The sequence below is a fragment of the Buteo buteo genome, chromosome 12 (assembly GCF_964188355.1).
Source record: "Buteo buteo chromosome 12, bButBut1.hap1.1, whole genome shotgun sequence".
In the NCBI taxonomy this organism is placed as follows: domain Eukaryota; kingdom Metazoa; phylum Chordata; class Aves; order Accipitriformes; family Accipitridae; genus Buteo; species Buteo buteo.
This window is the reverse complement of record NC_134182.1, coordinates 42,536,551-42,553,881: the sequence shown is the minus strand read 5'-3', so window position 1 is coordinate 42,553,881 and position 17,331 is coordinate 42,536,551. Positions and strand designations below refer to the sequence as shown.

Genomic DNA, 17,331 nt, shown 5'->3' with positions numbered 1-17,331 from the left:
CAGCTGAAAGTGAGGTGTGGAGAACAGAGAATTTTATAAAACAATAGTTGGTCTGGGAGCCATTGGCTGGGTCTAATTCAGTGCTATAGAAAAGATGATTTAGCAAAACATTTAGCAAAACAGAGATTAGTGGGCAATTATTTCTATTTTTATGATGCTATTGTGTATGTTTCTTGTTCTGCAGCAGCAAGCAAATACCATTGGTAGTAGTGGTCCATTTGTCATTATTACTGGTTTGCTTACCTATAGCCAAGAGAAATTTGTGTGACAACAGAGAGCATGTGTATTTCCATGAATGCCATAAGATGAATGCCATTTCCGTGAGACATAAATAGGCAGATTTCTGTTTAGTAGACAAAAAGGACTTTAGAGTGAAGTTCAGGGCATGATGTGTGTGCTTCTGTAGGTATAGATGCCAGGGAAATTAAAGAATTGAGATTAGTGGTTTGAAAGGGAATAACAGAAAAATGAGATGAAGACAAAAGCTTCCTGTGAGATACTGTGGATAACCAGCCAAATAAGGATGGAAACCACGTTTTAGGGAGAAGGAAATTGGCTGAAGCAGTTGCTATAGTCAATGTATAGCGACCAACTTTGTGCTGGCTCTGGAAGCGGAAGGAATGACTTGATGAGATCAGATTCTGATCTGACTAATCTGTTTGCACAGTACTTTGAACATGTAAAGTATTCCATAAGTGCAGCTTATGATTAAAAGGGCTGTTTAATTCTCTTTTATCTTGGATGTTAGCATCATGAATATTTTTGTAATTCTATTATGTTAAGCAGCTGACCCAAAGGAACATTTTATTTTCCTGTAAAACAAATTCTATGCAAGTTGGGACTAACGTTAAATCAATCAAGCAGACCGTTGGCGAGTTGGACATGGAAACGTGTAATTGAAGTTGACATTTTGCAGATGGAAAAAAAAAATCAATTTAGGAATGGGATTTAAATATTACCCAGTCAATAAGTATTTCTGGCTTCTGCCACGCAAAAATGTGCACTAGATTGTTGAAAATAACTCCATAGCCATCTAGAGCCACTCAAAAGTAACTTGATCTCTACAAGATGTGGCACTTGAAATTGTCTTTACTGTTCTGATGAGATAAAAATACTGTGTTGCTATCTAGCATAGCAGAATAATACCTGTGTAACAGCTATTATCCTCGCTTAGCTACAGTTGCTATTTGACAAGATTTTCAGTTTCCCAAACAGTTTTCTGACCTCACTTGTTCTGTGTTTGCCAAGCTGAAATAATTTAATCCATAAAACACATTACATCGTGATCTGTAAAAAGGGAAATTATTCCTGAATTAGTCTTTCCCTGTATATCTGGTAAACAAAATTGTTTCTCTGGGCATTTAAAGATTTGGTAATATTTTACAGAATTATTTACAGAATGGCAGTAAGCTCCCCTGCTGTGTAGCCAATATAATATTATTTACAATAATATAATATTGTTACATTATTTACAACTCTCTACTAAATAAATCAAAATACAAAGCCACCCGTCCTCAGGGCTAGCGTGGCAGGATAGCTGCTCTTAGGGAGTAGAGCCCATCTTTCCATAATAGACTTTGGGAGAGATGCCAAAATGTTCCTTGAATGCAAGGAAAAGGTGCCTTTATCATTCTGCTCTAGTCAGGGGTAAAGGCTATAAATGACACCCTTCTTGTGCAGAGCTCTTTGTTCCTGGAGATTGAGGGAGAATAAAGCTCTGTTTTGTTTCTTACAGACTGATCTTGGACAGAAGAGGGAGGGAGGCTTAAAATCTGCCTTTTTTTTTTTTTTTTTTTTAAGTCAGCTGATAAAAACATAATCTCAAATTTCAGAAAAGCTTTGCTTCTTCAGACAGCTTGACTCTTTGTGTAGCCTTTTTACAGCAAAACTGGTTTTGACTATTTCAGAATTGAGCAACCTGCCCTGGCTTTTTATATTTTTCATTGCAGTGGATACTTACTTTAGCTGTAGACTTGAATTAATTTTTAACATATATAGAGGAGCTTAGCAGTTTTGACAAGGTGGGGAAATGCATAATATTTGAGGCATCTAAAAACTGTAATAAACTGGGTTACTGGTGAACTGCAGTTGAATGGAATCTTGGGGTCTGGGGCTCTATTATACTTGATTTAGAGCTGTTTAGTGAAAGATGCATGTCCAAAAAAAATTGGGGTTTTTTAAGAATGGAAGAAAGAATTCCCCTTGACAGAAATTTTTCAAGTGCTTTGGAGTTTTATGCAAATTTTGAAATGTAAAAATTATTGTATACTGGCCTCCAGTTTTCCTGTTTCTTCCCATTTGCTAGCAGCAACCTTTGTGCTTCATATGCAGACCTTGGACACAGAGAGAGAAAGAGAGAATTTGAGTCAAAAAGAAGCAGCGCAGCATAGCTCTTTGCTAATGGCTGCTTAGCTCTGAAGATCTTTCTTTAGTCTGATTCATTTTCCTGGTTTCATTTACCTGTTTGCTGCTGGCTGTTTTTTGCAGCACTTTAGAATACAAATATGTTGCTTTGGCTTTTGTGGAATAATAATTTATTTAAAAGATATTCTCTTATGATGCCTTATCTTTTGCTAAATTTAAAATGTACATTTATATTTTGTGTCTGAAGAGCCTTAAGAGGTTTTCGCTGAGAAGGATTTTTAACATATTGGTGCTAATGACATGTCTCTCTTGTCCCACTCACCCTCCTCCTCTGTTTTTTTCTCAGGACTATTTTCCTAGTATTGTTGTTTTCTCAGTATGCCAGAAATGTCAAATTTCCCTTACCCATTTACAAATCCAAGAAAGGATGGACGGCATACAGGCTGCAACTTTTCAAGATGTTCCCTGTAAGTAGTTGAATTTGTTCTTCAGTTGGCAAAAAAAACCCCTAATTTGTGTTTTGGGGTTTTTTTCTTGGTTTTGATCTTTCTTAATAATGCAGTACATCACAAAGGTGAGATAAAAGCTTAAATGGGCTTATGGGAAACTTAACTAAATGGCTTATTTGCCACAGGAAATAGTCTCATATTGTAGTTTTGCCAGATCCCATTCTGGCATCCGTCTCTGATGAAGAGTCATTGGAGTGATGAAGATTATGGAGGGGAGGGAAGGGGGTAGAGAAGAAGGTATGTTTATGCATGCAGTGAAAGCCTAAACTGAGCTCTCCAAAAAGGGATGGCGAGATCGTTATCTTTGAGTTTTATGAAAGCAATACTCCATTCCCCCATGTGAAAGACTTCCTTTTATTTCTCTGGTAAAGTTGAGACTAATTCACTAGTTTGTTTAAGTGCCCATTTGGAGACTTTCCCATTTGTTAGGGTAGAGAAGAGGCTTGCTCTAATTCTAAAGATTTTGGAACAGCACCTTCCTTTGGGGCTGGGGGGAAACACCTGACAGATCTATTACAGGCTTTACTGCTTGTTCAGACTTAAAATTTCACTCAAGGTCACACTCAAGTATGCGTGTAATAGATATTCCGTGCAGGAACTGTTTGCTGTTGATGAACAGTGCCAATGAAAGTTTACTTTAAACAGCTTTTTTTTCTCCTCTTTCACAGATTATTTTAGCTATTTTGGTGTCATGGTTGCTTTGCTTCATCTTCACTGTCACAGACGTCTTTCCCCCTGACAGTTCAAAGTACGGCTTCTACGCTCGCACAGACGCCCGACGAGGAGTGCTGTTGGTAGCTCCGTGGTTCAAGGTTCCTTATCCTTGTAAGTATGTCTGGGTTTAAGGGCTGTTTTTCTAATAATGTGCCCATGAGTATAATTTCTGTTGTTTTCGGAAACATTGCTATTTTTCTCTCGGTACTATATTCTGATGCACTTCAACGTGCACTGATCTAAAGACATTGTAGGTGGGGATGATGGTTTTCTTCTTGTTTTCCTCTTTAATTTGATACCTTAAGGACTCACCCAAGAAAGACTTGAGTCTCTGAGACTTGAATTAGTAGAAGGCACTTGCCGGGCTTATCTAGGTAACTCTTGACTTCTAATAACATAGTGTGACTGTATATATAACATGGATTTTCAGGGAATAGTTGATTTATCTGTACTTGTTGATACTGTGGTCAGCTGCTGTTAATGTTATACAGTAATAAGGTTGGGTTATTACAACTCCTGTAGAGCAACTGAAGTCATTGATTGTCATTGGCTAAAGAATCAGTAGCACGTGGAGTTTTTTCCAGCTTAACGCACTTCCCTGCCCCAAACGCACCCGTTCTTGAATTAGCACAACTATTAACAACTACACAAAAATGTCCTGACTTGCAGGAGCAGCATTGGAATCAGGCCGATGGGCAAGTCAGAGAATGCCAGTCAATGCTTATCAAAGGACAAAAAAGTATTTACGAGAGAACATGAAATGCTTTCGCGTCGTGTTGGCTGTTTGTATTCTTTTGCTGGCCTCCTCTAAGTTTAAAGCTGTTAAAGGCTGTTTCTTATGGCATGAGATGGAGTTGCACAACTGGTTCACCCTTGTGCTGCTCAGAAATTAATCGGGTAATAATAGAATAATATTCCACTACAACAGAATAATAGAAATTGTTAGGAATACCACTATGTTGTAATGAGGCAGCTTCATTGTGGTTTTCCATATGCTTTGGTTCTGATTAGTTCTTAAAAGAAACCACTTCTAAAGCAGTACTTGCAAGATGTATAATAGAAGCTTTTGGGAAAGAAGAGGAGGAAAACTTCTGCACCCTGATTAGACCTCTCTTATTTGTGAAGCCTTGTTCATTCACGTTTGTGTGACTTAAAGTTCCTTTTGTTGCAAGAGGCTCATCTATTTCAAAGAGATAAAAGCATCAAGGCAATTGCTGTGGAAAACCTGCCAAGCTTTTCTACAGGCTTAAATTAATCTTATTTTCTTTTCTACAAAAATTTGGAATTGGAAGGTGTTTGTGCAGTGATCGTAGCTGGTTGTTGGCCATTCTCTTCGGTAGACTAAACTCGTAACCAAAGACTGAGTTTTTAGAGCAATAATAATTAAGTAGCATTCGCCTGACTGATCAGGATTGTTTTTTCACAAGCAGTAGTTCAAATTCCTTCCTTCTGAACAGGAGGAATTTTTTTGGTGGAGTTTAGGGGTTTTTGGTTTTTTTCCAAGCATGATCAAAGCAGTTGGTTAGGCAGTTTTTCCTTTGCTCCTTTCATCTACTTGAACTTGCCAGACTGTGTTACCATGAAGGGAGTTTGTTGATTCCATTAAAGATGAATAAATCATGTGGCCAGTGGGACTAGAGTGGTGATCGTTCCCCTGTACTCAGCACTGGTGAGGCTGCACCTCGAGTCCTGTGTTCAGTTTTGGGCCCCTCACTACAGGAAAGACGTGGAGGTGCTGGAGCGTGTCCAGAGAAGGGCAACCGAGCTGGTGAGGGGTCTAGAGCACAAGTCTGATGAGGAGCGGCTGAGGGAACCGGGGTTGTTCAGCCTGGAGAAAAGGAGGCTGAGGGGAGACCTGATCGCTCTCTACAACTACCTGAAAGGGGGTTGTAGTGAGGTGGGGGTCGGTCTCTTCTCCCAAGTAACAAGTGGTAGGATGAGAGGAAATGGCCTCAAGCTGCACCAGAGGAGGTTTAGGTTGGATATTAGGAAAAATTTCTTTACTGAAAGGGTCATCAGGCATTGGAACAGGCTGCCCAGGGAGGTGGTTGAGTCACCGTCCCTGGAGGCGTTCAAAAGACGTGTAGATGTCGTGCTTAGGGACGTGGTTTAGTGGTGGGCTTGGCAGTGCTAGGTTAACAGTTGGACTTGATGATCTTAAAGGTCTTTTCCAAGCTAAACGATTCTATGATTCTATGAAATTGCTGTATGTTTTGATACCTAAATTGCTTTCTGTGGCACAAGAGATCTCGTTTTTCTTTTCTTCACAGTTCAGTGGGGACTGCCAACAATTTCAGCCGCTGGAGTAATAGGAATGCTTAGCGCAGTTGTTGCTAGCATTATTGAATCAATAGGAGATTACTATGCCTGTGCCAGGTTGTCTTGTGCTCCTCCTCCACCTATTCATGCAATAAACAGGTATGTCAAAAAAAAGAAATATTTTTCAGTGTCTTAAGCTACTTTTTTTTTACTTCTTTTTCTCTTTTTTTTTTCCTTGGAATAAGACAAGAATGTGCTCTGAGATTAAATGTTACAATTTGGTCAAACACAAGGGGCAAGGAAGTACAAGATGCAACTGTCATGTTGAATTATTTTGTTGCAAATGTAGCATTGGAAACCTAGTCCTACTCCTGCTGCAGTCTGTGGAAGTTAATAGTACGGTTTCTGTAGGGACACAACTCTAAGCAGTTCTAGAATTGGAGTAGCTTGTCAAATTCACCTGACATGCAATTTTAGAAATAAAGAGCAGCTCTAAGTCTCACTTGAATTATTTTGTAATTTTCTCAGTTTAAGAACGTGTGTATCCAAGACGTAGAAAACAGAACTCAAGTAGGTTTTCCAGTTGTGTTGGAGCTTGAAATGTGAATTATAATAATAATTCATGTGGGACAGATGCCTTAACAGGCCTGCCCGCACATAGCATGCAGTCATAAAGCACCACCTGAAGTGAGTCTACGCTAGTACAAGTTTGACTTCTTTTTTTTTTAATTTACAGAGGGATTTTTATTGAGGGTCTTTCCTGTGTTCTGGATGGAGTATTTGGGACAGGGAATGGATCCACCTCTTCCAGCCCTAACATTGGTGTCCTGGGCATCACAAAGGTATGTGCTTTACCTTGATTACTCAGTGCCTTGAGTACTTTATCACCTCTGGTAGATGGCTTACGCCATTTTCATGTTTCACAGCATGATCCTCTTCCAAGAAACCATACTACTTAGTACTTTGTGCAGACAAACTTTAGACAGCATTCTGAATTTACCTAACATGTCTGTACCAGCCATTGTCTAATGGAAATGCATTCTAGATAAGGACCTCAAAAATCTTATTTTTATTCGGAGTAAAGGGCAGTTAGAAAACCCACATAAAGCAGATTATGCTAAATAAGCTACCCCTTTGAAAACCAAGAAGGCATTCCAGGGCTCTAGGGTGTTTTGAGTTGAGGCATAAGGACTGTAAACTGTATAGAAATACATAACTCTTTTGGATGTCTTGGCTCTGAAAGCATCGGTAGAGAACTGACTATTTTTAATGTCTCACTTGAACACACCATGAAATGCAACTTGAGGTCCTTGGGTCCTATCTACGTCTGTACTAGGACATTACGCTGACACAGCTAGAACAGGAGCTGCAGTCAAGGTAACTTCAAAGTTAAATGTACCCTAAATATTTGTTTCCATCATAGGTTTCTAAGGCACTGAGCATGCTTAAGGGATTACATATTTTTGGGGGTGTTACTCAGCAAAATATTTAAGCACTTGAGGAATTCCTTTGTTACCATGCTGAAGTGTATGTGTGCTTGAATGCCTTGCTTAATTGGGAGACCTTGGACTGCAGATAGATTTGCTTGATATTGTTAATTTAACCTTGTTAAGAAACATCTTCAAAATTGGTAAGAGTAGTTTATGTTGTAAATACGTACATTTTGTTGCATATTTCACTTGGAAGCCACAAATCTACTTCATGCATACAAGATAGTAAATGTATGCTCTCCACTTACAATAACTCATCCCTCTGACATAATCCAGTATAGATGATTAATTTTATCTTCAGCCATTTTTTTTTTTCCTGCACAAAGGATGATTCTGTTTGGTTTTAGGGTGGAATATAAATACTAATAGCACCATCTGCTGTCTGTACAAGTCCTCCATTCAGCTGCTGATGGAAATCTCCTAGAAGAAATTTTGGTTAGAAAAATCCTTAAAGAAAGGTTTATTCTGTTATGCTGCCTTTCTGTTGTTACTTCATAGAGCTTGATATGAATGAACAGCATTTTTTTTATTAACGGTCCACAAAAATGAGTTTTGCTTTGAAACAGTGAAAAAGGATGTTAAACTGGCAGCTGTTAGAGAGAACAGAGTAAACTACAGTTAGGTCTGTTCAGAGCGCGTGGGGGAGGAGTGAATATGCCTTATCCAGAATGGCACAGCTGGATGGCTGTGCTCCAGTGTTTTGTCTTGTTTTCCTGTCTGCATACTCATTCCTAAAAAAACTAATAGTTTTGCAACTTCAATTTATATCAAAATAGATTTTTGGCATGTAGATACTCTGCTGTTGATTTGGGAGAGGAATTCCTTAGTGCTTATGAGCAAAGACTACATAGTCCTGGTGATCCTGTTTTACCAGTGCAACATTTGAAAAGGCGTTTACCTCCATTGAAATTAGTATATGATTATGCTTAGAATTTAAATTTGAGACTTCAACTGGATGCAAGTACTGCAAAGTATTTGAGCTAGTCTGTGAGCGAGTTTTATTTGATGAGAGGAGAATCAATTAAATCTGATTAGTTGGGGCAAAAGTATAGGCACCTTATGCCATAATGTTGATGATTAAATGGATACTGCAGTAAGGTACTAGATACCATATCACGCACTTCAGAATAATCACATAAAGTGTGTGTACGAGTGCCTGGGAATAAATACGTAGTTTGAGCTAAATGCTGACCAGGATGCTTTTAGTAGCTTTCAAAGGGAGCTTAATTTGTTTGCCTTGTAGTGATTGAGCATTTGCATAAATAAATGTCACTGTTGGTGGATTTTTTAAAGAATCTGCCTGTTTCATGCAGGAAGATAATTTCAGAGCAAGATACAGGAGGTCCTAAGGAAATAAATATCTTTATAAAAAGTAGAGAAAGGTGCAAGCTAACTTCAGTTGTTATTCTAGTGAACACCCTAATTTACTGGTGTAGCTTGTTTGTAGGTGAACACATCTGACCTGACAGTTAAGCAGTGAAGAATGTGGGGGAAAGAAGTACTTTTACCCTAAACATGCCTACTGTATCTTCTTTTTCCTCATTTCACTCGTTTAGCTCAGTCACACATGGTTAAGAAATTAGTGTCTACTTCTCTTTGAAGCTTAACACCCTCTAACAGGAGACCTACAAAGGGCTTTGCTAGAAACCACCTTACCAGCATAGCGGGGGGGAGGTTTGTCCCTGGTGCACCTCTTATGCACGTATAACACTATTAAGATATCAACCACTTAGGTTTACCAACTTCCACTACAATATAGTGCCAGAGAAAAACTGCCCAAAGTTTGAATGCTTAAAATAAAAATGGGAAGGAAGTGCAGGCACTTGGTTTCAGTGTTAGCGTGGCCATGATTTGCATATGAAGCGAATTCAGCTCTGATCTCGGAGGGATGTTATAGTCAGTTGATAATCTCTGTCTAGAAAGCCTGCATCTCCTTCAAGTGAACTGCATGATAGGTAACTAATACATATATTCTTGTGTAAAAGGGCAGCAACACATGGATTTTATTTTCTTTTTCTGTTTGCATTACAATTGATCCATTTGCCGTCTCTCCTAGTTATGGTCTATTTGTTTTCTTTATTGTAGATGAGACTGCACCACATTTCATGGTTATTGTGGCTGTAGCAGTTACAGATGGTTTTAAAGATGACTTAATGTTAACGAAAACAAAATCAAACAAAATTATGTTAGAGTTGGAGTGCAGCCATTTTACAGCTGAGCCCTCCAAGACATTTGTAAAGGCTCTGCAGCCTGTGTATTAACACCACAAAAAATATACATGGAAGCTTGAAAAGAAGTTTTAAATGCAAAAGAGAATAATAACATAAAATGCAAGGTGTGAAGTTGGACTAAGCATGGACTTTTTCCAGTGTCCTTTCCTTTTTGTTCTCCGGCAGGTTGGAAGCCGCAGGGTTATTCAGTATGGGGCAGCCTTCATGCTCTTGCTTGGGATGGTTGGCAAGTTCAGTGCTCTCTTTGCATCGCTGCCTGACCCCGTGCTTGGTGCCCTCTTCTGCACTCTCTTTGGTAACGTATGTTTTTTTTGCTCCTCTTCGTGTACTGTGTGGCTCTATCTTTTTACTCTAGTGTTGTTTATATGTATATTGCTGTCTGTTTTTGAAGAAAAAGGCTCTATACAAGCTGAGACTTGCTTTATTTTTATTTAGGGATGATTACAGCTGTGGGTCTGTCTAACCTCCAGTTCATAGATTTAAATTCTTCTCGTAACCTGTTTGTGCTTGGATTTTCCATTTTCTTTGGACTTGTCCTTCCAAGCTATCTCAAACAAAATCCACTGGTCACAGGTATGTGTTTCTGCTCATTTACATGAAGCATACTTTAGCTTGTACTCATATGCAAAGTATATACAAGTACAAAGTAATGTAAAGGGTAAATAACGGAAAAAACAAAGTATTTATGGAGACAATAAAAGCTATAGATAACAAGGCAGGTATGTTCAGAGGAGAATTAATTTTGATGTTGAGACCTGAATTGCATGTTTCAGTGGGATACATTTGAAGTTGTCCTGCTTTCTCTGGGTACCATTGTAGAGCAATGGAAGGAGGTGATTGCCAGCTGGACGGGAAGAAAGACTGACAGGGTAAATCTGAGTTGTAAATTATGTTAAAAGAGCAAGGGGAAATACCAACGTAGAGCTTGGAAGCTAGGAATTTTGGGGGGGGGTTGAAATTTTTTATCACTGCAGACTTGTGCTCTGAATCTGAATTTTAATGAACTCAGTTTCAGACTGTTAGCCAAATTATAGTTTTGGTGAATTCATAGAGTAGGCTCTCTATTTTAATACTACCTTCTCAATAGTGGTCATGACAGTGTATGTCATCAAAGAAAGACTCTCTACAGGAATACCTGATTTTTTTTATTTTTTTTTTTAAAGGAAAGATTAACTTTTTATAGCCATCGCTTCAGAATCAGATTTAAGAGCATATCTAACCTACTTTAAGTTGTTCAGAAAAGTAGATAATTCAGGCAGAGCTAGGTGATGATACATTAGTACAATGTCTTCCTGTGAATTGGTGCTATGAAGTCTTGCCCATTTAAAAAGTAAAGGTTTATAAAAGGAATTATTTCGGTCCACATGATTTTACATTATGAACATTTCTCCTTTTCCATCTTGTTGTTTCCTATTTAGTTTAAATTAAGCAGTTGTGTCTGCAGTAGAGACTAAAATGGCATTTCATGACATTTTTATAAGCAACTGAAAGTTCATGGCATTATGTTTTGGAAAAGAAGGGATCCCCATGGTGGACTACATTAGTTGAAAGTTCTTCTGCATCTATTCCCACGTGGTTTTAAGAGTCCTATTTGAGCAAATTCCTCAGTGAACTTGGTAGCAAGTTTTCCTGGTTGAGCTGCGTGTCAATCAGTAGGATGTGCGTATGTATGATAAAAATTCAAATTCTAAATACTTTCTTTTTTCCTGTTCTTCTAGGAATAGCGGGCATTGATCAAGTATTAAACGTCCTTCTCACTACAGCCATGTTTGTCGGTGGCTGCGTTGCGTTTATTTTGGATAATACCATTCCAGGTCAGCGTGTGAACTTGTTGTTTTATCTGAAATAACAACTGCCTTTCTGAGTGAAGATAGCACAGCATTTCATGGAGGCAGGGGGAAGAGATTACTGCTTTTGTTGTTGACTTCTTTAACACCTGGAGCAGACTGCTTAACACCTGCGTGCCTTGGTTTCCTTGAGAACGCTTTGAATCTTTTAGGTTAAGGTCTCCGTCTTTTTAAACATACAAAATAGGTGATAAAAATCAAACCAGAATAGTCTTCTTCAGGAGACAGAGTAAAAATATTTTAAGATCCAAACCTGCTTCCATTCATTTAAGAGCAAAAAGTTGCCTTGACTTCCAGCTACAAAATAAAACAGATAGTAGCCATTTCGAATAATTTTTTTTCCCACCTCTTCATGCCTCTTTGAGGAGTCTAAAAGATCTTTCCAGTGCTTTGCTGAACATGGTGTCTGAGACTTGGGGTTTTCTTTCTGTTCTTAACCTCTACTATATATATGTGTGTGTTTACATAAAGATATTCACTTTTTTTTTTTCCCTTTTTCTTTTATTTTGACTTCTAGGAAGCCCTGAAGAAAGGGGAATACGGAAATGGAAGAAAGGTGTTGGTAAAGGAAGCAAGTCACTGGATGGCATGGAAACATATGATTTGCCTTTTGGCATGAACTTTATTAAAAAATACAGGTGTTTCAGCTTCCTGCCCATCAGTCCTACCTTCATGGGTTACACGTGGAAAGGCTTCAGGAAAAGCAGTAACTGCAGGAGTTCAGATGAAGACTCAGAAGCTACAGTATAGCCTTAGCTGAAATTATATAACCTAGTTGTAGTAAAAGATGTATTTGCAGTTTCTTGCTGATTAAGAAGCATTAAAATATATGTTTTGTATATCTGCATTTAAATTCTGGAACCAGAGCTGAGACGGATTTAAAAAAAAAAAAAAAAGCTTTCCTGTTGTGGGTGGTGGTAGCCAGATCTAGTGTCTCTGGGTCAAATTTGCAAATGCTCCTCTGTTTGATTTTCAAAAGCTAAAGATACCTGCGCACCTAAGTGTTTATGTTAAATGGGGCTTAGGTTCCAGAAGTATGTAGGTGCTATTGAAAAATTTTACTTTTTAGGGTGATTTTATTTAAGTCATTGATGCTGGCATTTTTGGCGCATTCATTGCTGGCAATGTTAGTTATGCCAGAAAATTTGAATCCTGTGAGAAGGGGCGGGGGGGAGGAAAAAAAATTTACTTCTAGTCATGTCAAATGCCATATATATTGTTTTGTACTTACTGATTTGCACATTCCATATTTTCAGCCCCATGGAAACCAGACTCAGTTGATACTGGCAAATCATGAGAGTATTTTTTTTTAATTACCAATAGTTCAGTCAGATGTCCAGTGTTAAGACAGAAAGTTTCTGTAATAACTTTGCCAATGAAGACTATGACCAACTTCTCATAGCTTAGTGCTGTAGAAGGAACCACTTATTTCATGTCAGTTTGCATTTTTAAACGTTTGCTTTTTCTGCCTGGCATTTAACCACCTAATTATAGTGTCCAGGTGCAGATTTTCTTTAAAGGGACATGTGTAGCTTGAGTTTTACAGAGATGGGAAACTTCTAACTTCCAGACAGGACCTGATGACAGTTTTTACAGTGCAATGCCTGTATCCAGCAAGATGTTTCCTGGACAAAAATGCTAAGTTGTTGAGCAGTTCGAAGCAATTACCATCTGTATACATGCAGCTTTCCCTGCAGGGAAAGCCACGTGGTCAAAACGCTGCCAGCATTTGCTGGTTTGGATCTGTGCAGAATTTTCTTGATCAGATATTGAGAGCCGATGCTGCCAACGAGCAGCTTGGATTGCATTGCCTCTTTTTCTTTTCTCTTGGCGGGGCTTCTGCAAAAGCTTGTTACTGATGCAGAGGTGATCTTGAACGGCAGAGACACTACATTTGATGTCCTCATCCACTGGGTGGTTTAACGGGTATTGGGTCCAGTCAGGGCACCGTTCAGATTTTTTTTTTTTTTTTCCTGGAATAGTCTCAGCTCTGATGTTATGTGGGTGTTCATGCTCATCATGCATTCATAATTAAAAGTTTTATTCATGTTTAATGTTCTTACTATTGCAAGTTAGTTTTAGACTTCAGTGTGGCCCCAAAAGCATTTTTAAGCTGTGGAGATCATCAGGGAAATGTAGTGTAATGTAATTTCAAGGCCAGTATGCTCTACGGTGCTTGCGTTTTGTATTCCTGGAAAAAACATAACAGTAGATCCTGTAATTCACTAATATATTTATCAAAGTTTGACTACTGGACAGGAGCGCAGGAACTCTGTTTTCTCTGAGTCTACTTCCAGGTGAATTTGTTATTGGTTATTGAAGCATGGAAGGGTTGGGGTGGGGAGGGTAAGGAAAGAGCTTAACGGATCAGTACTGAATAGTGTAGAGTCGGAATGATTCCATTGATATCGTTCTCAGCATGCCATGGCTGTTTCCAGAAACTATTTTATACCGCTTTTTCCATAACAAAGCATGTGTTTTGTTCCTGCTTCAGGGAACTTTCAGTAGTTTGCAGTCTTGGTGTCAATTGGACTATCTCAAAAGCTCATCGGAAGAGTTAATTGTGTAGTAGACAAGGTTAGTTTGCCTGTGAAACAAAGTCATTTTTATGATTTTTAAATTTTTCCTCTTCAGGTAGTGAGGTGTTAGATTTCCACATCCACTTGCAGATAGTTTTGAGTGCGGAGACCTCTGATCAGTGGCACGAAGCTTCCAAATTTCCCAACTGTATGTGCAACCAAAGATGTGTGGGAGACATGGGGGAGTTAAATATATATAAATATATATATATAAAGGAAAAAAAAAAAGCCACCTATGTACGGTGGTTGTAATGATGTAAAATGCCAAAGTTGGTTATCTTATAAATGTTGAGAAAGGGAGGCAAAAGATTTTATTTAAAACAGTGCCACCTCAGAAATACTGAAATGTCAAGTCCAGTAAAGCTGCTGGGCACAGAGCACGACAGTGACACCTCTGTCCCGAGGCTTTTCTAACTTCTCCCCCCAATATTCTTTTGATAACTTCAGTGCTAATGCAATCAAGAGACAAGGCGATGAGAAGTAGCATTTGTCTTCTCTCACCTTTGGCTGAAGCAAAGCTGTGCGTGTTCTGTATTGCCTTTGCTTGAGAATTGCCGACACACTTCAGTCAAGTTACAGGGCAACGAATCCAAGGATACTTTTTTCTTCTCCCTGGAGCAGAACACCACTCCTTTCCTGCCACGTAGGAAAGACTATCTGAATAGGTGAAGTCCAATTACTCTGTTTAACTGTTGGATTTAATTCGTTTCGTGACTTTGGGTCCTACCGTGCTGATTCTGTTGACTGGCTGAGAAAAGCGCAGTAGCATTTAGCCAGCGTGTTTGCTTTTCTAGCCACTTACCTTGGTAACACTAAAATAAGTAGTTGTAGTTAGCAGTCATTTTTGTAACCAAATTTGTATATGTAACAACTCTCTCCATCTTACTACGAACATGAGTGGTTAAAGATGAGCCTCAGTTTTGCAAAGAAGATCGGCTGAAGCACCCGTAATGTATAGTGAAGGGTTGCAATGGAGTCATTGGCAGTACCTCGAATGTACAGGGCGTGCAGCTGCTGCACGCGGGCTATTGCTACTAAAGCGTGCGTCTCCCCAGCGCGAGAGGAGCAAAGGACGGAGCTGATGCACGGGTGCCTTGGAAAAAGAAGCTCCCCTTTCTCTTTCCGATGCACCTGAAACCATCCCTGCGCTGCCAGTCGAAGAAGATGCGTTGCTTTTCTTTGTGAGGGAAATAAGTCTGAGTTGCCCCCGGTTTTGTGCAGTTGCGGCAGGCAATTGTGGACCTTAAATCCTTCTCCCACATCTGCTTTTCTACACTGGCGTTTTGGTGGCAGTTGTGAAATGCTGTGGCTGGGGGGAGCGCAGTGCGCAGCCTGAGCTGCTGTGCAGCAGCTGCTGGCAGATGTGTTACGGAGGATTAACTTGCAGCTTTGAAAAGCATTTAAATACTTTGTGTTTGCTGGTTATGTCCAGGCTTTGATGCATAAGGGTGGCTGGATATAGATATCTGACTGTAAATGCAATACTGTATTTTTCCTATATGTTATTGCCTGCCTTTCAAACAGCTAAACTAAACAAAACCGCGTAGGGAACACAACACCTGAGGGATGAGTTAAGAGGCGATGAGATGTTTCAACCAAACTTTAAGACAGAAGGGCAAATATTCATGGTAGAAATATCATTTTGTCATATCGAAGATGGTATCAATGTATGCAAAACAAAATAACTTGGGACTTTTGTAATTGATATTCTATTGTATTTTTTTTAGGTTAAATTAAGAATTCTTGCTAACATGTTGAAACACGTTTTCTAAAGCAAATACATGCAAATTATACCTATAGAAATTTAGGTTTCATAGCTAACAGCTATGACTGATTAATGTTGTCATATTAGAGTGTGTTGGCGGAGGAACTTAATCAGGTACCTCGCTCAGAAAGTTCAAACTCTAAACCCAGAATTTGCTTTATGCCTTTTAATACTGACTTTAAATATGGCAACTTGGTTTGTACATGAATATTGCAGTATTTTATTTCCATATATTAAAAATAACATTTCCACTCAGGATAATGATCGCAGTTTTCCTGGGAGGGAGTGGTATGATTGTCATGACAATGTCATGTGATGGTAGAATTTCTTCATTGACGAATCTATAGTAGTTGTGTATACTTTATTTACCCATGTTTATGTTCCTACCAAAAACTAAAGGGTTTCTTTATTGTTCATCTCCCTACTGAGATCTTGGTACTCCCGATGCAGAATTGGCGCTTGCAAACTGAAATCCTCAGTACTATTTATACCACAAGGAGCATCAATGAGTGCAACCAGTCATTTATAGCATTGCATCCCTAATAAAAAGTGTTGAAAATCACTTCATTTGTGGTGTAAACAGCACTCCAGGCACATGTGGTTTAAAATAGCCGGCTCCTAATGGTTTGAACGAACCATTGGATGCTTACACGCAATCTAAAACAACCTGTGCTTAACATAATTTGTATATCAATGTAGAAAATGCATGTGTGACAGACCAGCACAACCTACAGTATTTCTTTTCACGTGGCCTTCTTAAACCAAAAGCGACTTTTTTCTTTTTTTTTCTTTTTTGTTTAAGGGGGGTGGGGGAGTGGCGGGTCACTCATTTTTGCAGAAAACGTCCCACTTGGTGCATGTTTCTTAGTATTTCTTAAGGCGAATGGCCTTTGTGGCCATGGGATGACAGGTACTCTGTGCTCTCATGTTTATCTAGCTGCGATAGGTCATTGCAGTATTGGAGGAGGCCACGAGTTTGCCAGTGTTTCGCTTCTGCCCATGAGTCTATACAGCTTAGTGCTGGGCTGCTTTTAAGTATTGGGGATCCGTGTTCAGAGCCATCCAAAATATTCCTGTCTAGTTCTAATTTGACTGTGACTGTGCATTGTCATCCGTACATATTGATATGAGAGATATATTTAGAATTGCCTTGTGTACTATCTGGCATTTACTACATCTTTCCAGGTAAATCATCTTGCTGCCAGTCCAAATTATTGTACTTTGTCTGTTTATAACAACCTTTGGCGTAACAAACTATTGACTGTTCTTAGGCAGTGGGGATAAATATTTTTTTTCCATGACTTTTTGTGACTGACTTTGGCTGTAAAACTTTTTTGTTAAACAGCAAGAGGTTTTTTTGTTTTGTTTTGGGGTTTTTTTTTTTGTTCTGAGATGTGTAATTCTTTTATGGAGTTTTTTTATTTCATATTTTTTTCTAACATTGCTTCATTAAACAATTAAATATTTAAAAATGTAATATTTGGACCAGATGTTGTGAATAATAGTAGATAAAGCTATTTTATTCTGTATTTTTAAAGCTGTTCAGTATAAATAAACGCGGGCATAGATGCAA

The 17,331-nt window shown here is 38.8% G+C and overlaps 1 protein-coding gene across 4 annotated transcripts in view; it reads left to right on the top strand.

Annotated features, from left to right (window-relative positions):
- Nucleotides 1–17,331, top strand: part of SLC23A2 (solute carrier family 23 member 2) — a 57,905-nt gene extending 40,574 nt beyond the window's left edge. For 3 of the 4 annotated variants that reach the window (XM_075043685.1, XM_075043686.1, XM_075043687.1), the window contains 8 exons: nt 2,711–2,831; nt 3,542–3,698; nt 5,858–6,005; nt 6,583–6,688; nt 9,733–9,862; nt 10,003–10,140; nt 11,286–11,381; nt 11,932–17,331. In XM_075043685.1, the coding sequence (XP_074899786.1) occupies nt 2,711–2,831; nt 3,542–3,698; nt 5,858–6,005; nt 6,583–6,688; nt 9,733–9,862; nt 10,003–10,140; nt 11,286–11,381; nt 11,932–12,164 (1,129 nt within the window). In that variant the 3' untranslated portion in view covers nt 12,165–17,331. Of the gene's footprint in view, nt 1–2,710; nt 2,832–3,541; nt 3,699–5,857; nt 6,006–6,582; nt 6,689–9,732; nt 9,863–10,002; nt 10,141–10,340; nt 10,437–11,285; nt 11,382–11,931 lie in introns of those variants that run through there. The other variant, XR_012652563.1, reaches the window with a different exon arrangement.